This window comes from Lucilia sericata, unplaced genomic scaffold (genome assembly GCF_015586225.1).
Source record: "Lucilia sericata isolate MDLA Ls3-8-SP2 unplaced genomic scaffold, ASM1558622v1 Contig000089F_arrow, whole genome shotgun sequence".
Lineage (NCBI taxonomy): Eukaryota > Metazoa > Arthropoda > Insecta > Diptera > Calliphoridae > Lucilia > Lucilia sericata.
The window spans coordinates 387,501-415,064 of record NW_023994122.1 but is presented as its reverse complement, the minus strand read 5'-3'; the positions used below and the strand labels follow the sequence as shown (position 1 = coordinate 415,064).

At 28.8% G+C, this 27,564-nt stretch overlaps 2 protein-coding genes across 2 annotated transcripts in view; both read left to right on the top strand.

Moving 5' to 3' along the window:
- Nucleotides 1–27,564, top strand: part of LOC119599805 (protein mesh) — a 52,620-nt gene that overhangs the window by 733 nt on the left and 24,323 nt on the right. The window contains 3 exon segments of the mRNA XM_037949689.1: nt 12,490–12,728; nt 12,785–12,972; nt 27,330–27,507. Coding sequence (XP_037805617.1) covers nt 12,490–12,728; nt 12,785–12,972; nt 27,330–27,507 — 605 coding nt within the window.
- LOC119599806 (protein bottleneck) lies at nt 8,445–10,273 on the top strand. Its single transcript, XM_037949690.1, has one exon. It carries the CDS (start codon nt 8,573–8,575, stop codon nt 9,983–9,985), a length of 1,413 nt encoding a protein of 470 aa, XP_037805618.1. The 5' UTR covers nt 8,445–8,572; the 3' UTR covers nt 9,986–10,273.

Below are 27,564 nucleotides of genomic sequence, written 5' to 3'. Positions count from 1 at the left end.
AATTGTTTCACAATATTTGTTAACATGACTATGACCTAAATCGTTTAGAATGTTAACAAAGTACTACATATACAAAAACAAACACAAATAAAAAAAATTTCAACAACAAATTTAAAAGAAAATAAGGTTTACATACATACACCAAATTATTTGAACTCGTTAACTTTTTTATCTTATCAGTACTTTCAACCTGTTGATATTATTTGGATGTATGTATGTATGTATTTATGAATAATACTTTTGGAAACCATAGTTTTAATGGAAATAAAAAGAGGGTCATTTTGAAGTGTGGTGAATCTTATGTACTGAAAAATGTGCTAGAAATGAGTAGCAATTTGGGTTTTACTGCATTTTATATAAAAACATTTAGCTGGTCCCAAATTATGGCATACGATATCCATTTAGATTCTATTGAGATTTCGATCGATATCGTATGCCGTGATTTGTCCCCTGGTTCAATCAATTTTGGTCCGAATTAAATTTCCTCTTCTTCTGAATAACAAAGGTACAGTTGAACTATATCCGAATATCGATCCTCTTTAACATAAGTGCATATTTTTGATAAAGGCGCTGTACAAGACGTACATATTTTATCTCAAGAGAGATTTCAAATTTATCCTCTGAGCTCATCTGCGGTTGTTGGATTGGGGGTGGTGATGAATAATCTGTCTTCTCCCAGCAATCGTTTCACCTAAGCTGAGAAAGGCAGATTGTCCACCACCTGGGGATCTTGTATTCAACGCGGACAAAAAACTGGATATGGGGGGTGTTGCTGCGTAGGGCCTAAATAACCTAGTATAGGTTGCAAGTGCTGATCTGCCCACAAGTCACAAGTCATCATCATCCTGTAATCGAAAGCAAAATACGACTACGTAGATGGCCTCCGTTTACTAAAAAACGTCTTTCTGGAGCACAGAGGTGTAATTTGAAAAAGATGCTTCAGGATATTATAGTCAGTCAATCCCATGACACTCCAATATCAGATTCCCTATCAATATCTAAGGCAAAGATGATCAGATCTCCCGCAGAGCTGACAGCTGAAAGTAAATCTACGAAGAAAAAGAGCTCCCCGTCTTCTTCTGGCTTTTCTAGCTATACCTCACTCAAAGGAATCTTAGGCTGCAAGTAAGGGTGACAATGCCAAGCTAGATATTTCGAAGACGATCACATCGGCAAAATCAACCTCGAAGGTAAGAGTATCTCAAAAGAAGCCCTGAATAATGAGGAAAAAGAAGATAGAAAGTGAAAAAGGAAAAGAACCGCTATCTTACGCCAAAGCATCCAAAAGAAAACACCGAGACTATCATTGCTAAGCAGTATGTGATGCCGGTATTCCGACAGGAATACCCAATAGTCCAGAGTTACGTAAAAGATCTGGTCAACAATAATATAGTGGAACACAATCTCTTCAAAAAACCAATAGAGAGCATCAGCTGTGAGTTTAGCATGGGCGTGATGTTAATGAGGTTAGCATCTCACTCTGAAGAACTTAGTGGAAAGTGCCTTCCCTCCCTGTATTAGGTATCGAGCAGAAGTCCATGGCTAGTCTTGTAAGGAACAAAGGTAGTTCTTATTTCACCTCAGCTCTGAAAAGGACAATGATCATTAGTTACTACAGATAACGTTGTGTATCCCAAAAGAGAGGAGGTAACCACTTACTCGCCAGAAGACAGTCCAGCTGTTCTTTCCAAAATTGGGAAGGTGTTAATTGGACGGGCTATAAAAACAAGACCCACTCACTTATCGTTTCAGACTAGATGTATATTGTATTAAATCGGATTAAAAAGGTTTTCACACAAAATGTGGCCAGTGTTTTTGGGGGAAAGATGCCATAATTCTATTTTTATTAACATAAAATCTTCTTTTGGAACATATAACAATTTAATATTTTTCTGGAAGGTATTTTTATGGAAAACATTTCAGTGTTAAAAACAAAATATTAAGTTTGGCCCACATGTTCTAAAATACCAAAACTGAGTTCGTCAAATAGGAAATAATTTTAGAAACCTTCATATGTTCGCTTTTGATTATTAAAATATTTCCCCCGACCCTAAAAAAATGTGGACCTTATGGGCAAAATTGAAAAAAATCTAATTTTTTAAATTTTCATATCCGAGATTCTTTAAACTTTATGTTTTAAAAATATCTCGTAGATCTGATGAAGAAATTTTGAGGTCAGATTCGGCTTTAGCTCAACTCAAAACTATTAAACGATTTCTTTTACTCTCTACCGATACCTGGTGAAAGGTATCATATAGTCGTACTTTACTCTCGTTTCGGTTTTACGACTGAATATAAGTTGTGCTTTAGTACAAGGGTTTGTTTTTCGGTTAGATTGATTTTTTTTATTTATATTCAATTGATAAAAACAATAATAATACTTATAATAATAACGGGGTTTCTTATCTTATCAACATATAAAATTATTAAGTATCCAGTACACGTATGTATGTATGTGTAGCGATGTGGTTTGAAAACAATCATTTAAACTCTTTTGGTATTGTTTTTTTTTTCTTCAGATTACAAACTGAGGGGAATTTAATATAAATAAATGTTCATAATTTTGTATGAGTAATGTGTATTTTGAATCATGACAGGTGTATAGCTTATTTCATATATTTATTTTTTTATAAGAACAAATAAAAGAATTTAAGAATTCTTAGAAAATTGATAATGATTTGTAACAAAGAATATTTACACCACAATTTTATAAAATTCTGGAAAAATTATTAGAAATATTTGTAATTTGCGGAAAATAAATTGATTTGTGGAAATGACATATAGAATATTGTTATACACATAGATATGTACTTAAATACATTTTTTGTTTTACTATAATAGTATTCGGAATTTTTCCGTTGTACCGATTTTTTTTATTTTTTCTTTACTTTTTTCATAGAGAGATTTTGGCTCCAATCAAACTTATGTGTATGGAATTTCATCACTATACTCGTATTTTTAAAGCATTAAGAGCATTAGTTAGTTAGTTAGTTTGAAAAGAGGATGTATATACATCAAATCCGAAGAAATACACCTAGGCTTCTATCGGGCCTGTTGTGCGCTCCTTAACCAGTGCCTCAGGTGGGAATCGAACCCACCACCTCCGGTCTACCAGTCTAGAACACTAACCACTAACCTACCGGAGGCCATTAAGAGCATTAAATAGATTTTCTGAAGGGGACCTTATATGGGGGGTAGGGCCAATAATGGACCGATCCTCATAAAATTTGGTAGGCAGATATTGGATCATATGAAACTTATTTATGTCGAATTTCATCACACTTTTAAAACAGATATGCCCGTTAAAGTTTGTTTTTCGAGGCTCCACTTGTATGGGGGGCTATCCGAAAACGTGGATCGATACTGCCCATTTTAAATAACAAACAAACCTTACATATAGAGAATATTTGTGGCAAATTTCAATCCTCTACCTCGTTCTGTTCGGACTCGATCGTGCTTTCAACAGACAGATAGACGGATAGACATGGCTAGATCGCCATAGAATTTAATAAGGACTCAGAATATATGTATTTTAGTGGGTCTTTGACCAAAATTTCGATGTGTTACAAACGGAATGACAATATCAATATACCCTATCTTTTTTGATGGTGGGAATAAAAATATTTTGTTAATTTATTTTAAGCAAAACATTCTTTTATTTAATTTTTTCGTGAATATTCCAAGAACTTGTTTCAATATAGTGTTTTCCGTTACATTTAAAACTAAGCACAAAATTGTAGCATACCTTTCGGCATTAATAAAATTTTGAATTTAATTTTTTTTCTACTACATTTAATATGAATTATATTTTAAAATCAAAAACTCTGTAGTGCGTATACTATAACATAATAATGAAAATTTCTATGAAATTATTTAATTTCAACCTTGAATTTAAAAAGGAACAAGTACGAGTATTAAATAAAAATTTGAAAAATATTAACAAAAGCGTTACATACTTATGTATGTAAATCTGTAAATAATATTCTTTTCTGTGAAAATGTCTCTTTCGAAATCTTAAATTATTTATGAATGTTACATAAATTTAATTATATGGCACATTAATCCGCACAAAAACGTGAGTTTAAGTAATTACAACAAGCATACAATTATTCACTAACTAACATAAGAGATTCGAAAATAAGTAAGTAGTCAAAAGCATATTTAAAATTCCAAACATAGTCAGACTTAAAGATAAAACAAACTTCTACTAGTGCAATAGCACAATACATACGAGGTGGGAATTAAAAGTAACTGCTTAAAAATTATCAGTGGCTAAAATAATAAACATAAATACATGTAATTGAAATAAACTTATTTAAGGAACTTTTCAGTTTACCCTCCTATATATGTATACAATATATGGCTTTGACATAATTTAACCCAATACAAACGACCTTTAGCTGAAAATTCAACATAAATATTTTCAACTTAAGTACAATTGCAATACAATGAAATCTTAAACTACACAAGAATGAATTACACGTATTCATACTTAAGCACACTGTAAGGACGAACGAAAGATAGAGAGGGAGAGAAAGTGTATAAGAAAGGATAAACTGTAATTCTAGTACAAATAATAATTTAAATAACATAAAAATCGTTAATGTATTCTGTAGTAGTAAATACTACTTATTAGAATGTGAGACAATGATATAGAACGAAATTTGTTTTGGGAAGAACCCAAATATAATAATTCACTACTTGAGTACCTGGTCAGAGGTGCAACATAAATAAAGTCCTTTTTACGTTCAACACACACACATACATACAGAGACAGCGTTTGTGGAAAAAAAAAGAGTGGGTTTTTATGACACCTACTTAAGATTGTGCAGGCATCACCAACACTCACACACGTGTCTTACCTATACTTACTCTTATATTTTAAACACTTGAGATTTGTTACATGACAAATGTGACAAAAAAGGATTAGTATTCTAAATGTAGACTAATCCGCTTGTTTTTTCTTTTCGCTCGTTTGTCTCTTTTAGGAGAAAAATGTTTTTTGATTCATAAAAAGATTAGCGAACATTTAGCGTTTTAAGCACACAAGACACACATAGAGCGAAACCAAGGAAGAACAATAAATTTTAAATGCTTTTATACCTAAAACCGGCAGCTGCAAATTGAAAACTTTTCTAAATCCTCTAGATTAATAAGAAGTAAAAAAAAGAAACCAAAGAAATTAAAACGCTACATATTTTTGCAAAATTCTTTTGTAATATTTTTTTTTTAATTTTCCCTTTAAGTTTGTCAAAATGTCATTGTTTTTTGAGAAATTTAACGGATATAATTTTCCAGGAATTTCCCAAAACGTTGATGAGATAATTATGGTGAAAATTGTTATTTTTTTGGAAAAAAATTTTTAAATTCAAGGTTTTTATTTTTTAAATATATTTTTAATTGTAGGAAATACACATACAGTGTGCGTAATATGAATTATGAGGAGGAAATTTTGCACAGTTATTTTATGTTGATAAGATTTGTTTGGTATTGAAAATGAGCAATATTGGTCCACGAGTACACCTAGCCGACATATAAGTGAACCCCGGAATATAGTTTAAAGAGTCATTAATATGATAATTATTTAGCAATTATTATACTGTAATGCATGGCGGACATCGGACCATAATTGAACCTACCCTCATATAAAGTGCGCTTAAAAATACTCTAAAAATTACTGGCTTAATAAGTAATAGTTGTAAGTGGACAAAATTCGACATAAAAAGTTTTCTAATAACAAAAATCTCTATCAAATTTGATAAGGAGCGGTTTATAAATGATTATATCGCCCATATAAGGCTCCAAGTTTTGTCAGGATCGGTCCATAATGGCCCCTACATCCTTATAAAGTCATCTTTTACTTTATAATATTTTTCGGAAGTTTTATTAAAATTTTCCAACTTTTCAGAAGATTATCTTAGTATATAAAAAAGTAACCCTTGACCCTGCATTTTAGATCAATAGATTTGCCTGATTTTGATTTATGTAATCGAAACTGGCAAGTTTCTTATGTATCCTTGGTAAGAGCTAAAAGAGTAATACGTATTAAAATTTTTATAATTGGCTTAAAAAACATAGATGTTTGGACTTATATTTAATTTTTTTTCGCGAATATTCCAGTAACCCGTTTCGATATTTGTTGTTTCCGTTAGAGTTTAAAATTATGTACAAGAAAGTACCATACTTTTACAATTATGTATGACTATGTTAGTTAGTTAGTTAGTAAGTTAGTTAGTTAGTTAGTTAGTTAGTTAGTTAGAGTTAGTTAGTAGTTAGTTAGTTAGTTAGTTAGTTAGTTAGTTAGTTAGTTAGTTAGTAGTAGTAGTTAGTAGTAAGTTAGTTAGTTACTTAGTTAGTTAGTTAGTTAGTTGGTTAGTTAGTTGGTTAGTTAGTTAGTTAGTTAGTTAGTTAGTTAGTTAGTTAGTTAGTTAGTTAGTTAGTTAGTTAGTTGGTTAGTTAGTTAGTTAGTTAGTTAGTTAGTTAGTTAGTTCGTTAGTTCGTTAGTTAGTTCGTTAGTTAGTTAGTAGTAGTTAGTTAGTTAGTTAGTTAGTTAGTTAGTTAGTTAGTTAGTTAGTTAGTTAGTTAGTTAGTTAGTTAGTTAGTTAGTTAGTTAGTTAGTTAGTTAGTTAGTTAGTTAGTTAGTTAGTTAGTTAGTTAGTTAGTTAGTTAGTTAGTTAGTTAGTTAGTAGTTAGTTAGTTAGTTAGTTAGTTAGTTAGTTAGTTAGTTAGTTAGTTAGTTAGTTAGTAGTTAGTTAGTTAGTTAGTTAGTAGTTAGTTAGTTAGTTAGTTAGTTAGTTAGTTAGTTAGTTAGTTAGTTAGTTAGTTAGTTAGTAGTTAGTTAGTTAGTTAGTTAGTTAGTTAGTTAGTTAGTAGTTAGTTAGTTAGTAGTTAGTTAGTTAGTTAGTTAGTTAGTAGTTAGTTAGTTAGTTAGTTAGTTAGTTAGTTAGTTAGTTAGTTAGTTAGTTAGTTAGTAGTTAGTTAGTTAGTTAGTTAGTTAGTTAGTTAGTTAGTTAGTTAGTTAGTTAGTTAGTTAGTAGTTAGTTAGTTAGTAGTTAGTTAGTTAGTTAGTTAGTTAGTTAGTTAGTTAGTTAGTTAGTTAGTTAGTTAGTTAGTAGTTAGTTAGTTAGTTAGTTAGTTAGTTAGTTAGTTAGTTAGTTAGTTAGTTAGTTAGTTAGTTAGTTAGTTAGTTAGTTAGTTAGTTAGTTAGTTAGTAGTTAGTTAGTTAGTTAGTTAGTAGTTAGTTAGTTAGTTAGTTAGTTAGTTAGTTAGTTAGTTAGTTAGTTAGTTAGTTAGTTAGTTAGTTAGTTAGTTAGTTAGTTAGTTAGTTAGTTAGTTAGTTAGTTAGTTAGTTAGTTAGTTAGTTAGTTAGTTAGTTAGTTAGTTAGTTAGTTAGTTAGTTAGTTAGTTAGTTAGTTAGTTAGTTAGTTAGTAGTTAGTTAGTTAGTTAGTTAGTTAGTTAGTTAGTTAGTTAGTTAGTTAGTTAGTTAGTTAGTTAGTTAGTTAGTTAGTAGTTAGTTAGTTAGTTAGTTAGTTAGTTAGTTAGTTAGTTAGTTAGTTAGTTAGTTAGTTAGTAGTTAGTTAGTTAGTTAGTTAGTTAGTTAGTTAGTTAGTTAGTTAGTTAGTTAGTTAGTTAGTTAGTTAGTAGTTAGTTAGTTAGTTAGTTAGTTAGTTAGTTAGTTAGTTAGTAGTTAGTTAGTTAGTTAGTTAGTTAGTTAGTTAGTTAGTTAGTTAGTTAGTTAGTTAGTTAGTTAGGAAACACTTACAAATTTAAGTAAAGTAATACTTTAAAAACATTTTTAACGTATTTTCCATTCAATCGTCTTAGTACATACATGGATTTAGTACAAATAACTTAACTAATTACATGAAGTTAAGTAAAATGTCATTGGAAACTTTTAATGAAATAAATTTCCAGATTAAAAAATTGCCTCTTTGAAAATCTCCAAATATTACCAAACTCCCTAAAATTATAAAGAAAGTCATAGAGCATTATTTTAAATAAAATTTGTTAAATATTTGTATCAAATACACAGCTGTTTGCAAAGTAGATTGCTTAAAATCACTTTAAAATTTTTAGAAACAATGTGAGTTAACAGTCTTTTTATGAGCCCTCGTTAATCGCTTAAAAATGTAACATGTTAAACAGGATAATTAAGGAGTAGAGATTTACACGATACATAGAGAAAATACAATCATTGACAATTTGTGTGTACGTGCATTTTTACACTAAAACAACAGGTATAAAGATAAACAAGCATTAAAAAATTACAACAAAGTGTGCCAAAAAATTATATTCAGGATTAAAAAACAGGATAGCAAACTATGCAGGTAGAGGAGGGATTAAGGAGGACATGTGTGTTTCTACATTTGGGCATAAGGACATATGCATGTCATCACTTTGCTCTAGTATAAATACACAGTTTTTTGTGCAACAATTCATTAAACACATTTCAACTGTGACAACGACCACAACAAGTCAATTGTGTCGAAAAGAAAACAAAATCTCAACCAAAAAAGTTTCAATTTATTTTTCTATTGTGCAAAAGTAATCAAAACGAGCAGTGAAATAAAAATGAGTTTAACCGCATACAACTTTCAATTTTACTCTTACAATATGGCAACACATAGATGTGAAGGCAATGATAGTGGCATGGATGTCGATGACATTGACATGTCAATACCGCCACCAAAACCACCAAGAGCGTTCGCTGTACAAAATAGTACCACTAGTACTCCTCAATTCTCATGGATGACTTCAACGCCAAAAAGTGCTGTTAACGAAAATCAAATAATGGCAACGCCAACAGCTGTAAACTACCTGGCTGTTCCCAATGAAACCCCCAAATCCATTTATCCCGGTGGTCTGTTGAAGGGAGCACAGCAAGCAGATGCCAAATCAGCTGAACTGCAATTACGACCAAAATTACATGCCACTCAAAAGAGATGGTCGCATGAATTAAGAGAAAAAGCATTGGAAATGTCAAAGCGTTCATCAGCAAGTTCCGATGAGGAAAATCCACAAACCGCCAATCATTTGCCAATGGATGATGTCGACAATAAAAAAGCACTGCAATTAAAACCTCAACATCATGCCGGACGTAAAAGTTGGTCAAGCGAAATAAGAGAGAAGGCTTTACAAATGTCAAAACGTAATTCAGGCTCTTTGGAAACATCACCAGAGCCAGCCGCAGCTGAAAAAGCAATGCAATATTTTGGTTTTAATACACCCGCTAGCAAAGTAAACCAGCAAAATTCTTTCATTTGCCAAACTCCCTCAAATGTGCAGATGCAAAAACCTCTCATCAATGCGGCAGCTTATGAAAAAATTAACATGACTGCGAGTGTTACCAGTAACCCAGCAAACAGTACATTTGATGCTTACTTTAAAAATCCCCAAGAAATGAACACAACATTTGATGCTGACTCCATGTGTGAACAAGAAGATCCCAATCGGTCGGTTAAGGATCGTATTTGTTTCTTCAACAAACTTACTTCGCCTCGCTCCAACTCATTTATAGATCTTTTAAAAAATACCAAACCAATTAATGTAGCTACTATACAACATAGCAGTAGTGCCCAAAATACACCCTTACCCACTCCTCTAAAACCCAAAAGATGGTCAGCACAATTAGAAATGAATTTACAGCATGAAGATTATACACCCAGCATACAGTTTTCACAAGCAGCACCTGCCATCATTTATACAACAACATCATCCAACTCATCACTGGCCTCTTCATCTTCATCATCATCTTCAACATCTAGCACTGTACAATATTCATCCAATACTACACAGCGTAAAAGTACTTTGCGCCGCAGAACATCGGTAGATAAAACAAGACGACCCACTTTGCGCCAAAACTCAAATGCTGGTTCCAATGGCACAAAACCACAAATGCACACAGTTATGGAAGATTTAAGCTTGGTAATGCCCGTTAAATTACGTGTAGCCGAATATGAACGTCGCATTAAAATGGAGTGTTAGGTTATTAGAGGAAACCACAAGAAAGATATGACCATCATGGTCATACCTTTTGCTTTAACAGGTTAAAAGGGAGTAGTTCTTATTTTCTTTTATTTAGTTCTTAAGTATAATTTAAGCTTTGTTTTTCCATTTACCTTAAAGGTTCTTTTGTATTTTTTCCTCTATTTTACATTGTATTGTAGTTGTTGTAAACAAATGTAAGATAAGTTTTAAATTACAGACTATAAGAATATTATTATATTTTTGTATTTATTATAGAACTTAGTTCTTTAAATATAAACTAAAGTTTAACTTTATTTTGCATGCATATGTATTTAAGAAAATAATAAAAAAAAATTAAAAAGTATATATATTTCTGTGTATTTTGGTATTAAAGATTATTATTATTAGGTGAAATAATGGGCCGATTTTAATAAGAGAAATGTATGTATTAAATTTCATCAAATAATCTTGAAAAATTGAGACCCCTAGCGTGCGCATAAGGTTTACATGAACACACATGACAGACAGACAGACATACGGACGGATGGACGGAGGGACGGACAGACTGACGGACATAGCTAAATCGACTCAGAAAGTGATTCTGAGCCGATTGGTATACTGATATACTACTAAACGCTTAGTTCAATTCTAATGAAATTTATCATGCGGAAGTGTTTGTTATGGGCCCATCAGAAGCGAAATCAGAGGTGCTCATACCTCTGGTATCTTAAATTTTTAAAAGGATCCCATGTGTTCCGATTGTATGTATAAAATCTCCTTATTAAGCACTATAAATCGATTATCTCTTATAGCTTAAAAGATTTTCGAATTTCAGTTTTTACATCAGTTTTTTGATAGCAGCGGATACAAATATTTGTTTGTTTAGTTGTGGGTGTGTTTGAAGTCTAAAGACTCCTAAAAGTCTGGAGCGATTTTATTGAAATTTTCACAGAAGTCTACTTTTTATTTCGAAATTTCAAGTAGGCGAGATGCCACGCCCACATACAAAATAGATAATAAAATTAGCATATCTGAGAAACTGCAACAGCTAGAGTCATTTAATTTTATATGAACAATTTTGACATTCATGTGAATATTTAGGGACAAAATTTGCGGACTGGCTGTAGGGGGCGTGGTACCTCCCATTTAAAGAAAATATTAAGTCAGTACATCTGAGAAAATATAACAGTAATAATTCTAACGGAGCCATTTTAGTATCATTATGATTGTTTAAGACAGAATGGGGGGAATAAAAATAGGGGAGCTTGGTAGCCCCCCTCATGAATTAAATAAAAAAATCGTATGTCTGGGAAACTATCACAGCTAGAATACTCAAATTTCCCACGGTCAACATTAAAATCCATATGAATAACTTGGGGGATAATTTCCGGGCTAAAAATAGGGGTGTGGCACCTCCCATATGAATTAAAGACAAAACTCCTTATATCTGGGAACATATTGGAGCTATAATTCCCAAACTTTGCACAAAGAACTTTGACATACATGTTAACATTTGGGTGCTAAATTTGTGGACTAGCAATAGGGGGCGTGGTACCTCTCATATGAGTTAAATACAAACATTTGCATATCTGGGAAACTATTAGAGTTTGAATTCTCAAATTTTGCACGAAAAACTCTGAACACTTGAGTAATTAGGGGCGGGGACCTGCCTTATGAGATAAATACTATAATTCGTATAAATGGTAATCTATTAGAGCTATAATCCTGGCGTTGAATCTCTCATATGAAATAAATACAAAAACTGCAAATTTAAAAATGTTTATTTTTTGAATACCGAAATGATATTGCTGCGCATTTTTTTGTCTGATTGAAGAATTTCTCAGAATAGAATGACAAAATCAATATACCACCCATATTTTTTTTATGGAGGATATAACACACTTGTATTACTTAACGTATATGTAACAACATAAAAACTATTTAAACTATAAAATAACAGAACAAAGTAATTCTCTTGAATTCTTTGAAAAGCAAACAACAGAATAAATTCATTGCTTCTGATGCACTTCCAAAGTTCGTATTTTGCTTATATCATACAAATTAAATTCTATTCTAATTTTACATTTCCAAGTAATTTAATAAATTTTAAAGCAGAATATCATTTCAGAGTAAAGTCCTTATTCACAACAATTTATCAAAGGTTTATAGGATAAATTTGCATACAAATTTTGATAAATTGTTATGAATAAGGCAGTAATTGTATAGAATCTCACAAAATCTAACATACTGTTCCTGAGTAATAAAAATTTTCTTTCTATAATTATATGAAGTAATTTCAAGGGAAATTCAAAATATATGTTATAGTATGTAGATAAATATCTCATGCTTACATTAAGTTCAAATAGATCAAGTATAATAAAAAACCAAAAAAATAAAATAATAATTTCAATTCTAAGCTATTAAATAAAATAAATTGGATAAAAATTAAGTATAATTTAAAATATGATTTTATTTTACACACAATAAAATATGAATATTAATCAAAATGAAATTTCTTTTAGATCCCAATAATCCTGTCGCACCACCCACCATGCCCTCCCATTCGTTGACAAATGGTTATGTCATAACACCACAACGTTTGGCTGAGATACGCTCTTATTTCATGTACTGGTATTTCGATAAGGATTTATATGGTGGTCGTGGTGATTATCAATTTGATATACATGCTTCCACAACACAAGTTCACAAGAATTTAAATTTCCAATTGCCCTTCTTTGGTTTCCGTTTTAACTACACCAGGGTAAGTATGAAGAAATATTTTTGTTTATTTAACCTTTTATATTGTCTACTGTTCAGGTTTCTCTTAATGGTTATTTGGAATTTTCGGATCCTCCCGAATACTATACCTATCCTTTGGTATTTCCTGTTAAAGATTGGCCCAAGAAAAATGATCCCTCTTTTATTGGTATTTTCTTTTCGAAATGTCGTGTTGGTCGTATTTATGCCACCGATATTGATCAACGTACACCAGGTGTTTATTTCCGGTAAGTTTTTTCTTAATGTATTTTCAATTCCCTTAAGAAATAAACAAACAAAATCAATACTTGAGTGAATAATATTTTAATATTATTATTTGCTTATAACCTTAATATTAACGACATGTTTTTAATATGAGTTTTTAAAATAAAAATAACTTTTCATATACATACACTAACTCCCTCAAAAAACGAGAATACAATTTTAAATTTATTTGATGTTTTCACGTATACGTGTGTTTTTGTGTTGAAATCATTCATACGCACCAGTGCCTCATATTTATTTCGTTGGTTTTTATCATTATTTGTACAGTGAATGAGTATTTTTAATATTTTCACTGTGTATTTTATAAGTTTGTGTGTATTTTTTTTGTACAGAAACAAGTGTGAAAGTGTATAAACAAAAATAATCTATTAAAGGCTAAATTTCATATTTATGTTCTGGAAGCTCTTTTTGTTTGGGTATTTTAGCCTAATTATAATATTTGCGATATTGTTGAGCTAATGCTATAAATTTATTATTAATAAAGCTTTCAGTATATTTATGGGATATAGTTCTATAAAAGATTTAGTAATAAAGATTTAGTAATAATTATCACTTGGAATAGTTCACTAATTCATTAACGATTTCTTTCAAAAAAATGAAAAGAACTCACATTTTCAAAATTGAAGATTTTTTTAAGAAAAAATTTATTGAATAGAAAATTTTTAATATTTTTTTTTATAGAAAATTTTCAATAAATTTTCCTTTTATAGAAAATTTTCAATAAATTTTCTTTTTTTTATAAAAAATTTGCAATAAATTTTCTTTTCACAAAAAAAATTTCAATAAATTTTCTTTTTATAGAAAATTTTCAATAAATTTTTCTTTTATAGAAAGCTTTCAATAAATTTTCTTTTTTTGTATAAAACTTTTTATAAATTTTATTTTTACAAAAAATTTTAAATAAAACTTTTTATAGAAAATTTTCCTTTTATAGAAAATTTTCTTTTTATAGAAAATTTTCAATAAATTTTCTTTTTATAGAAAATTTTCAATAAATTTTCTTTTTATAGAAAATTTTCAATAAATTTTCTTTTTATAGAAAATTTTCATAAATTTTCATTTTATAGAAAATTTTCATAAATTTTCATTTTATAGAAAATTTTCATTTTATAGAAAATTTTCAATAAATTTTGTTATTGTAGAAAATTTTCAATAAATTTTCTTTTTATAGAAATTTTCAATTCTTTTTATAAGAAATTTTCTTTTAATAGAAAATTTTCAATAAATTTTCTTTTAATAGAAAATTTTCAATAAATTTTCTTTTAATAGAAAATTTTCAATAAATTTTCTTTTAATAGAAAATTTTCAATAAATTTTCTTTTAATAGAAAATTTTCAATAAATTTTCTTTTAATAGAAAATTTTCAATAAATTTTCTTTTAATAGAAAATTTTCAATAAATTTTCTTTTAATAGAAAATTTTCAATAAATTTTCTTTTAATAGAAAATTTTCAACAAATTTTCATTTTATAGAAAATTTTCAACAAATTTTCGTTTTATAGAAAATTTTCAATAAATTTTCCTTGATTAGAAAATTTTCAATAAATTATCCTTTTATAGAAAATTTTCAATAAATTGTCTTTTTATAGAAAATTTTCAATAAATTTTCCTTTTATAGAAAATTTTCAAAAATTTTCCTTTTATAGAAAATTCTCAATAAATTTACCTTTTATAGAAAATTTTCAATAAATTTTCCTTTTACAGAAAATTTTCAATAAATTTTCCTTTTATAGAAAATTTTCAACAAATTTTCCTTTTATAGAAAATTTTCAACAAATTTTCCTTTTGTAGAAAATTTTCAATAAATTTTCCTTTTATAGAAAAATTTCAATAAATTTTCCTTTTATAGAAAATTTTTCTTTTATAGAAAATTTTCGATAAATTTTATCTTTATACACAATTTTCGAAAATTTTTTACTTTTTATAGAAAATTCTCTATAAATTTCATTCTCTAAAATTTTTAATAATTTTTTTAGAAGAAAATTTATTAAATATTTTCAATAAATTTTCTCTAAAAAAATTTAAAAAATTCATCTTTCTATAAAAAAATTGCGACTAAATCTCTGTTAAAAAACTTTCCTTTTTGAAAATTTTCGGCAAATTCAAATTTTTTATAAGTTTCTCTTTGTGATTTATATAAGAGCTAAAATCTCAAAATTTTTACTCAGTGTTGCATTAAAATCCAATGACACCCTTTTGAGGGAATATTTTGCTTTGTTTATTTATAATGCTTAACAATAAAAAAGGAAATACGTATTAATAAACAAAAGAATATTTTAATTATGACCTGAAACAATAGAGCTTAAAATAGTTATAATATACATATAAAATAATATGGTTTAAAATTAAAAACAAACAAAACCTGTGAATAATAAACTGAAAGAGAAATCCTATTAAAAGATAAATATGATATGGAGGGTAATATGGACTATATGTATATCCATAATAACATAAATAAAGGCTTAGTCTAAAAAATATAATCAAATTAAGCATTTATTAATAAATTTTGATTATTGAAAAGATAATTAAATGTGAAATTTAAATTTCTCATAAAAATTTATTAATTAATTATAATTATTGTTTCATTATAAATAATTTTAACTAAAGTTATTATAAGTGCATTCCACAAGAATAGACAATTTTATTAATTTTACAAGAAATATTTTATATTTCATATTTACATATTTTTCTCAGTAGTTTAATAGATTGAACAGAAATAGTTTTCAGAAAAAATGAAAATCGATTTATGAGTTATTATTTGTTTGTTTAATAACTAATGGTATTGCATTGACAAACATTTAAAACATATGTATAATAATGACTGAAACTCCATAAATAAATACACAATTTACAATAAATATTCAATTAAATGCACATTTAAAATAAATACAAAATAACAAAACTCAATGAAAATTAAATAAATTATATAGATAAAATAAATGTTTAAATAAATACTCGAAATAATAAATTCATAAAGGATCAATGTATATATGCATACAACGCATACACACACTTACGCAGTTGTTGGAACATTATGGAGGTATCTTATTTTGAGAACTTGAGAAATATCAAAGCTCTGAAAAAATGTAACAGTGATTGTATTCGTTTATCATTGCGAAAATATTGACTACCAAGAAAATTTTGTTAAAAACCAGAACTGAACTAGAACTGAATTAGAACTGAATTGGAACTAAATTAGAACTGAACTAGCTAGAACTGAACTAGCTAGAAACTGAACTTAGAACTGAACTAGAACTGAACGAGAACTGAACTAGAACTGAAACTAGAACTGAACTAGAAAAACTGAACTAGAACTGAACTAGAACTGAACTAGAACTGAACTAGAACTGAACTAGAACTGAACTAGAACTGAACTAGAACTGAAACTAGAACTTGAACTAGAACTGAACTAGAACTGAACTAGAACTGAACTAGAACTGAACTAGAACTGAACTAGAACTGAAACTAGAACTGAAGCGAAGAACTGGAACTAGAACGTAACTAGAACTGAACTAGAAACTGAACTAGAACTGAACTAGAACTGAACTAGAATGAACTAGAACTGAACTAGAACTGAAACTAGAACTGAAACTAGAACTGAATAGAACTGAACTAGAAAACTGAACTAGAACTGGAACTAGAACTGAACTAGAACTGAACTAGAACTGAACTAGAACTAGAACTGAACTAGAACTGAACTAGAACTGAACTAGAACTGAACTAGAACTGAACTAGAACTGAACTAGAACTGAACTAGAACTGAACTAGAACTGAACTAGAACTGAACTAGAACTGAACTAGAACTGAACTAGAACTGAACTAGAACTGAACTAGAACTGAACTAGAACTGAACTAGAACTGAACTAGAACTGAACTAGAACTGAACTAGAACTGAACTAGAACTGAACTAGAACTGAACTAGAACTGAACTAGAACTGAACTAGAACTGAACTAGAACTGAACTAGAACTGAACTAGAACTGAACTAGAACTGAACTAGAACTGAACTAGAACTGAACTAGAACTGAACTAGAACTGAACTAGAACTGAACTAGAACTGAACTAGAACTGAACTAGAACTGAACTAGAACTGAACTAGAACTGAACTAGAACTTGAACTAGAACTGAACTAGAACTGAACTAGAACTGAACTAGAACTGAACTAGAACTGAACTAGAACTACTAGAACTGAACTAGAACTGAACTAGAACTGAACTAGAACTGAACTAGAACTGAACTAGAACTGAACTAGAACTGAACTAGAACTGAACTAGAACTGAACTAGAACTGAACTAGAACTGAACTAGAACTGAACTAGAACTGAACTAGAACTGAACTAGAACTGAACTAGAACTGAACTAGAACTGAACTAGAACTGAACTAGAACTGAACTAGAACTGAACTAGAACTGAACTAGAACTGAACTAGAACTGAACTAGAAACTGAACTAGAACTGAACTAGAACTTGAACTAGAACTGAACTAGAACTGAACTAGAACTGAACTAGAACTGAACTAGAACTGAACTAGAACTGAACTAGAACTGAACTAGAACTGAACTAGAACTGAACTAGAACTAGAACTGAACTAGAACTGAACTGAACTAGAACTGAACTAGAACTGAACTAGAACTGAACTAGAACTGAACTAGAACTGAACTAGAACTGAACTAGAACTGAACTAGAACTGAACTAGAACTGAACTAGAACTGAACTAGAACTGAACTAGAACTGACTGAACTAGAACTGAACTAGAACTGAACTAGAACTGAACTAGAACTGAACTAGAACTGAACTAGAACTGAACTAGAACTGAACTAGAACTGAACTAGAACTGAACTAGAACTGAACTAGAACTGAACTAGAACTGAACTAGAACTGAACTAGAACTGAACTAGAACTGAACTAGAACTGAACTAGAACTGAACTAGAACTGAACTAGAACTGAACTAGAACTGAACTAGAACTGAACTAGAACTGAACTAGAACTGAACTAGAACTGAACTAGAACTGAACTAGAACTGAACTAGAAGAACTGAACTAGAACTGAACTAGAACTGAACTAGAACTGAACTAGAACTGAACTAGAACTGAACTAGAACTGAACTAGAACTGAACTAGAACTGAACTAGAACTGAACTAGAACTGAACTAGAACTGAACTAGAACTGAACTAGAACTGAACTAGAACTGAACTAGAACTGAACTAGAACTGAACTAGAACTGAACTAGAACTGAACTAGAACTGAACTAGAACTGAACTAGAACTGAACTAGAACTGAACTAGAACTGAACTGGAACTGAATTAGAACTGAACTAGAACTGAACTAGAACTGAACTAGAACTAGAACTGAACTAGAACTGAACTAGAACTGAACTAGAACTGAACTAGAACTGAACTAGAACTGAACTAGAACTGAACTAGAACTGAACTAGAACTGAACTAGAACTGAACTAGAACTGAACTAGAACTGAACTAGAACTGAACTAGAACTGAACTAGAACTGAACTAGAACTGAACTAGAACTGAAATGCATTTTTATATTTTTCTGTAAAAGAGGATTTTATGGGAAATTTTCCATAAAAAATGTTATCTAGTATTTTTAATAAAAAGAAAATTAAAGATTATGTAAAAAAGAACCCAAAGAATTAAGGAAAAGGGTTTCTTTAAATAAGGAATTTGTTGAAAATTTTCTGTTAATAGATAATTTGACAATTATTTTCAATATATTTGACAATTATTTTCATAAAGAATCTAAACACAAATTTTCTATCCCTAATAATATATCAACAACATAAACACATTCTACAATTTATAATAATAATCTGTTCATCTGTACATATAAACATTTCATTACTGAAAAAATCTGTGTTTCAACACATAAACTCATCACACTATATTTCAGTCTATATTTATGTATTTTGTTTTAATCTAAACAATTTATTAGTAAAATATATAGACAATTTTGTTAAATATGTAAAAATAGTAAATTAAATATAAAGTACAAATGCATAATCCCATATGTATATAATTCTCTGCATTGCATCTACATACATTTATTTGGTATTAAATTTATTTACAAACATACACCGAATATGCATTGAAGTGTTAATCAACATTTGCATTTAAAATGTACAATTTATAGAATATTGACACTGTACTTGTGCACACTCATATACATATGTATTTTACTAATACATGCATTTGAATGTTTGCATTTCTATTTGTATATCCGGTTTAAAGTATGTGTTGTGTGTAAAGTGATAGAAAGAGACACTTGTACAAATGTCATAAATAAAGTAAAAGAAAAAACCTTAATATAAAATACAACGATACAACATATGATAAAATGCAATAATAATATTGAATTACGATTAGCTCTCGCTTTAAACATATGGACACATACCCACACTAACAGAAACATTCAAACTCATACATAAACTCCACATGCATATCTACCACATGCACTTAAACACTCAATTTAGAAATGTCAATAATTTAAAATACAGTAATGGAGTAAGTTGGAAGTCTACTACCACTAGTATAGTAAAACCGTGTAAAACTTGATAAATTTAAAAAAGTGAGATTAAATAAAATCACTTAGGAATATAAAATAATAAATAGTCGAAATCTTAGTAATATTAAGATAACTTAAAGAGTATCCCTTGAGGATACTTCTTTCAAGTTAACCATATTTCAAACCTTCTACTGTTATAAAATCAACTGAATAATATTAGAGTTTATGTTTAAGTATGTGTTCTGGTGTTTCTATACGTTTGTCAGCATTTTGAATTGATTTGCATAAAAGCACGAATATAACTACTATGTATAGTGGCAGAAGAAAAGTGTTCTTTAATAATTTATGCATATTTCTTTGTTGTTTATATGAATGTGTTTGTTTGCACAAAAGCCAGCGTGTTTGCATGTGTATGTTTGGTTAAATGAATGTATATGTAACATAGGGTGGCCCTGTTTGTATGGGGAATAAATATGGCAGTTTCTGAAAATTTTTTGTTTTGGGGTTAATATTTTGTGAGTTGGTTCAAAGGATCACGTGGTTATGTTTTTCCAATTTTCTCATATTTCACGCAAACGAATGATAAGTAACTTTGAAATCTTAAACTAGAACTGAACTAGAACTGTACTAAAACTGAACTAGAACTGAACTAGAACTGAACTAGAACTGAACTAGAACTGAACTAGAACTTAACTAGAACTGAACTAGAACTGAACTAGAACTGAACTAGAACTGAACTAGAACTAAACTAGAACTGAACTAGAACTGAACTAGAACTGAACTAGAACTAGAACTGAACTGAACTAGAACTGAACTAGAACTGAACTAGAACTGAACTAGAACTGAACTAGAACTGAACTAGAACTGAACTAGAACTGAACTAGAACTGAACTAGAACTGAACTAGAACTGAACTAGAACTGAACTAGAACTGAACTAGAACTGAACTAGAACTGAACTAGAACTGAACTAGAACTGAACTAGAACTGAACTAGAACTGAACTAGAACTGAACTAGAACTGAACTAGAACTGAACTAGAACTGAACTAGAACTGAACTAGAACTGAACTAGAACTGAACTAGAACTGAACTAGAACTGAACTAGAACTGAACTAGAACTGAACTAGAACTGAACTAGAACTGAACTAGAACTGAACTAGAACTGAACTAGAACTGAACTAGAACTGAACTAGAACTGAACTAGAACTGAACTAGAACTAGAACTACTGAACTAGAACTGAACTAGAACTGAACTAGAACTGAACTAGAACTGAACGGAAAAATGTTGGCTTCAAAATTAAATATTTTTGAGAGCCATCTAAAGGTAACATATTTTACTACATGTTTGTTTGTATAAGTACTTATTTGTAGTTGTACAATTGTTAAACAACATTCTCGTCTAGTTTGAAAGGATAAATGTAATTTTTATGTTTGGCATGAATAGTTTTATTCCATATATGGATGTCTGCTTTTGGCTGGTGAGTATGTTTATGCATACATATGTATGTACGTCCCTATAATTTATTTTGTAGCTGAATGAATATTTTATTTTGTTATTGTTACTTTATAATGGCCATAAACAATTCTTTTTCAATCACAATCATATTTTTATGTGTTGAATGCAAAAGTGTGAGACAGGAATGACAAAAAAAAATAATAGCAGAAAATAAATTTAATTCGTTATTTTTATTATGGGTCTGTTGGTATGTTTCGTATTATTTGCTATAGTATTTTATGCTGAATACGAATAATAGATAAATTGATTTTTATAGCATAATAAAAGTATTGTTTGAAATTAAAAAATAAAAAAATTATCATCATAACAAATAAATAAATCCAGTCGGAAGAGTGCTGAATATGTACTGAATGGAATTGCTGTTTTTTTTTTCGAAAAAGAAAATAATTTTGAAATTATAGCGGGTTTTTAAAATCATGTAAAATACAGTTGAGCAAGGAATTATGGCTGAGTTTACCGTTATCATAGATAAACTCTAGCTAATAGATTTTTAAGAAGTTTTTTTTTTAAATTTAAATTTTAATAACAGATGCCTGAAAATTTTTGCAAATAAAATTTTTTTGAAATACTAACACTTTCCATGTTTCTATCTGCTATAAATGAAGGACAGTAACTTTGGAAAATGTATGTAATTTTCAAACCATTTTAAATGTTTTCTTGAAAGAAAATCTTTTAAAGGAATAAGTTCAATTTTAAAAATCAAATATTAGTTTAGGAATACTCATCATGAAATATATATTCGATAGAAACCTATTTTAAGGAAACATTTTTGATAATAATTTTATTCTATAAAAAAAAACTCAAAAACTTTTTCGATTTTATGGAAATTATTCGAAAATTTTCTATTTTCTATATAAAACTGTTCGACATGTTTTCTATGGAAAATTATTCGACAATTTTTTTATTACATAGAAAATCGTTTTTGCATCAATAAGTTTGTTTTTTTCTAAATTTCCATTTTTAATATTCCTGAAGTAAAAATTTTCCTTACAAAATCTTTCAAATTAATATCGTTTACTAATCGTCTACATTCCTTTAAAAGTCTGTTTTATGTCAGAAAATTACAATTTCATTGTCAGTACTTTTACTGACAATTTCAGGCTTACTACAGTTCTGTTTTCCTGTTGTTGATATTGCTACTGCTGCTGCTGCTATTGTTGTTGTTATTGTTTTTCGTATAGCTTGGCATCCTTCTGAAAAGCTCTCCCCTTCATTTTTTTCATTATAAATAGTTTTTTTCACTTCTTTTCTTGTATACAGTCTTTTTTCGGTTCTTATTGTTGTGGGTGAATGTGGATTAAGCGTCGACAAGTGATAAACGACATTGTTTGGCCTTTTTGGCAGAATTTCTCTTATACGCTGTTTGTTTTTGCTCTATTCATTCAAACTCATTTTTATTGTGGTTACATTTTTTGTTTTAGAGAGAGAGAGAAAAAAAGCCGCATAAATGTTATCACTAAAACAGTTTAGAATAATACGGATATGAGAATGTGTTAAGTAATAACACAGTATATGTGGCAAGGATTATTATGTGTGTCAGTGTGTTTGTAATAGTAACCGTTAAGCTTCTGCAACTAATGCTTAGTATTCTTGAACCATTTTGTTGTTTAACAAAGTTTTTTTTGATGCATGTATTTTTTTTTGTTTTAACCCAAATTACAAATTTTTAAAAACTAGTTCGTATTTTGTTTATAAATTGCAACAACTATATATGTACATACCAGTGATATGTTACTCAAAATTATGTGAATATTTGCATGTGTGTATGTGTGTATGTAATAAAACAAGAAAAATATGTTTTGCATTATTTGTAAAAGGCACTGGGGTTAAAAAAACTACTTAACATTTAGAATAATTTTGAAATTATATACAGTTGCAGTTAAAGACCTTGGTTGGCTTAAATGTTAAGTAAACATGATTCAGTGTTAAATTAAATTTACATATAGAAATGTACATACTTATGTACATATGTATATTCAAAAGTTATGCCATTACTTTTGCTATTGTTAATTAACTTTAAGATACATTGTTTTCATCTATTGTTCTTTGAAAAATGTATCAATTTATTTAAGTAGTTATTTAAATGTATTCGTTATATTATTCAACTTTTTGTGGCAACTAACAAAATCAGTTGTTAATCTTTATAAATAATCAGCTTAAATACCTTTTGTATGCGTCTCTTGGGTACTTTTTTGTTTGTTGGTAAAATGCGTAACTAATTCAAAACAGGGGGGGGCCAATATCAGGGGCATTCGTGGTCGATCAGCTATTAAGGAGATTAGAAACATTGGGTTTGGAGAGGTTTTTTCTTAGAAAACTTTTTTTTTGACTAATTTCTAATTCTTTGAAAAGTCTTCTTCTTTTATAACACCAAAGTTTTTAAATCTATTAAGTTTTAAAGAAAAAATGTCGTTCCAGGCTCACCTTTAAGTATACCAATTGGTTCATATTAATTTTCTGTATTGAATTAGCTATATCCAACCTATCTCTGTATGTCCGTCCATCCGTCCGTCCGTCTGTCTGTCTGTCTGTCTGTCTGTCTGTCTGTCTGTCTGTCCGTCTGTCTGTCCGCAATTTTGGAAATAATTTGATGAAATTTGAGATTCTTCATTAAATATTTGAATTCGGTTCAGAATCATTTTCTGAATTGATTTAGCGATATCCTACCATCTATCAGTATGTCTGTCCGTCTGTCTGTTTGTCTGTCTGTCTGTCCGTCCATGTAGAACTTGTAATCAAACAACATGTCGCAATTTTCGAAATAATTTGATGAAGTTTTGAGACTCTTTAATAAGTATTTAAATTTAAAGAAGATTCCTTGTAAAATATCCAATTTTGTAGAAAACTTTAACAATTTTGAATAAAATTCTTCGAGAAATTTTTTATTGAAAGGTTTTCAGCTATACTTCGTTGACAAGTTTTATATTTTATAAAAATTTCTACGATATTCTATTTTATAGAAAACTTTTCGATGAGAAAACTTTCTTTAAAATAGAATACACTCTTTATCTAGCAGAACTACAATGTATTTTTTTTAAAGAAAATTCCTTAGAATTTATTTCGCCAACTTATCTAATTTAAAGATAATTAAGTTGCTACTTTGCCCACACCTGCTCCTACAAAGATTTTTATTTGCATGATTACACAAAAACTAAATCAATAAATTTTTTTTGGCTTGATGTTGATGATTTATTTTGCTAAAACGAACTTATTTTCCTACTACTACTTGTTCATGTCAACTTTAACTTTTATACTAAATGTTGAAATTCTATGCCAACCACATGGCATTCGCATAGAACTCAATTGATTTAGTGTCACTAATAAGTTTCAACAAGCTAACTAAGAGTCGAAAGTGTCATAAGGAAAGAAATTTTAATTTATGGTGACATGAATTATGGCTGTTAAATAAGAGTAAAGAAAACATGATAATTGAAAGTCAATAGAGCATAAATAAAGCCTAGTCCAGTAATAGAGTAGAGAATAGTTAAAGACAGCTTAACTTCTAATAATTTTATACATGTGTGCGAACAATTAATAACATTAAAGACTTCATAAAGAAAAAACTTCTCAAATTAATTGAATTTTTAAACAATTATTTCATACAATTATGGTTTACAACTAAATTTAACATACTGATAGATTTTTAGCACTACTGAGCGTATGAGTTTTATTTTTTGTGTATTATAACAAACCCTATTACTCATACGTCCAATTAATTTTAACAATATATATTTTTTTTAGTTTTCTTGTTTTTGGACACTGTTTGTGTTATTTCTCTTGTTGTTTCGGTATGTAACTTTATTTTGTGGTTTTTCAATATGCAAATACATACATATGTATGTGTGTATGTATTTTTGCTGAAAACGTGTTTATTCGTACAGTTTTCGTAATGTTTTTCGGTCTCAATAACTCATAATCATTTATCTTCATTTTTAACAATACTGTCAGAAACTTTTTTTCTTTTTGTGTTTCATATACAAGCAGATAAACGAATATATGCGAATATATTTTACTTTTTTAAACTTTGTTTTTAATTTTGCTTGTGAAATACAATACACTAGTGAAATCCTTTTTTGGCAAGTGGGTTGACGTTTTGTGCAGTGCGAGGGTTGTGCATGAAAATGTTGATATTTAAGATTTTTTGTAATAGTTATACAAAATTTTAACTTAAATAATGAAACTGAATAAATTTAGTTATTATAATATACAATGCTCTTTAGGATTATTTCAATATCTGAAACATTATTTATAGCCCTCGTATTTGGATTTTTTCTTTATTTTATTTGCATGTCAAAATGTAAATATTTCATCATAGTTGCGTTTGAATGTATGTAAATATATGAATATTTTATGAAATGCATACATAAACAGTGAGTAACAAAATAGTTTTTTAAAAAAGGAAATTAATTTCTATGAATTAAGTGAAGGTCACCAGAAACATTTTTAAGAATGTCGTCCTTTTAATTTTATTGGAAATGACTCGTAAATAACCGTTTGTGACATCTAAAATTAGAAAAAAAATTTTGGACAAGTTTTCAATTCTATATAAAAATGTTTAATATGTTTTTGATTCTATAGAAAATTATAAATGTATAAATACATATATAGAAATATATTTCACAGTTTTCTATTATATTAAAAACTGGTCGACAAACATGGACTTGGACATGACATGTGGTTTCAACGGTATTCTATTGAAAACTGGTTGATAAGTTTTCCATTGTTTCTTTAATTTACTATATTCGACAAGTTTTCTATTCTAAGAAAACTGTTCGACAAGTTTTTTATTCTATAGAAAGATGTTCGACAAGTTTTCTCTTCTGTTAAAACTGTTCGACGAGTTTTTCATTCTATTGAAAACTGTTCGAAAATTTTAGTTTTTTATAAAGGGATATTCGGCAAATTTTCGAATATTTCTTTTATTAACTACATATTTAAGATAAAATTACGTTAAAATATTCGACAAATTTTCTTTTCTGAAGAAAACTGCTCGAAAATTCTCTATTCTATATGAAACTAATCGACAAGTTTTCTATTTTATTGAAAACATTCTATTGAAAACTGGTCGACAAGTTTTTTAAATCTATAAAAAGATGTTCTACAAGTTTTCTCTTCTGTTAAAAACTGGTCGAAAATTTTGTTTTTTTATAAAGAGATATTCGACAAATTTTCCAATATTTCTTTTATTAACTATTTAAGGTAAAATTACGTTAAAATATTCGACAAATTTTCTATTCTGTAGAAAACTGATCGACAAGTTCTCTATTCTATATGAAACTGATCGACAGGTTTTCTATTCTAAAAAAAAAAATCGTCAAGTTTTCCGTTCTTTCTGTTTGTTACTACTCTATACAAAATTCATTAAAATGTTTTCGATTCTTCAGAAAAATTTTCGACAAGTTTTCTTTTCCATATAAAGATGTTCGACGAGTTTTTTATTCAATAGAAAGATGTTTACTGACAACTGGTTAACAACTTTTATATTCTATAGCAATATATTCTACAAGTTGTCTGTTCTATTAAAACTGGTCGACAAGTTTTTTATTCCATAGAGAGAATTTTAGACAAATTTTCCAATCTTTCTTTTGTTGGCTATTTAATATAAAAAAAAAAAAATACAAAAAATATTCAAAAAAAATTTCCATTCTGTAGAAAACTGCTCGATAAGTTTTCTATAAAAGGTGTTCGAGAAGTTGGCTATTCGACAAGTTTTTTATTCTGTAAAAAGATGTTCGGAAAGTTTCCCTTTCTCTTTGTAGTTTGCAACCTTATACAAAACTCATTGAATTGTTTTCGATTATTTTTAATATAGAAAGAAATTCGAGAAGTTTTCTTTTCTATAGAAAGAAGTTCGACAAGTTTTCTTTTCTATAGAAAGATGTTCGACAAGTTTTCCATTTTATAGATAGATGTTCGTTAAGTATTTCGTTATAATCTATTCTATAGAAAACTGTTAAGCGAGTTGTTATGCAAATTTTCTATTGTATGAAAAACTCTTCGACTAGTTTTCTTTTTTTAAGAAAACTTTTTTGAAAGTTTACAATTCAATGGAAAAATATTCGACAAGTTTTCTTTTCGACTAAAAACTGTTTGACCATAAAGGTTTCTCCTAAAAAATGGAGATTATTCTATTTGGCTAAGTTTTGCTTTTCACTGTTAATTGGAATTCTCGTGTGAACATTTTCTAGTTTTCTTTTTTTATTGTAATTTTTTTCTGTTTAAAAAAATTTTATATTTTTTTATTTTTTCATACATAGTTGTAATAGTTGAATTTTGTTTTTCTTTTTCATAGTATGGAACGTGATCTGATGACACGCACTGACAGATTCGGTGTTGAGGTACGTGAACGTACCATGTGGGATATACGTGATGGTGTGGTTGGTGCTGAAACTTTTGTACCCAAACATGTTGTTATCACAACATGGAAAAATGTATCATTTGCTGGTGGTATTGATAATTCTTTATTTACGGTAAGTGGCATGAATAAATGAATGAAGAATTCTGAAGTTATATATATATATATATAT

Coding starts and splice junctions, on each gene's coding strand:
- LOC119599806 (XM_037949690.1), top strand. CDS start 8,573: ATGAGTTTAACCGCATACAACTTTCAATTTTACTCTTACAATATGGCA.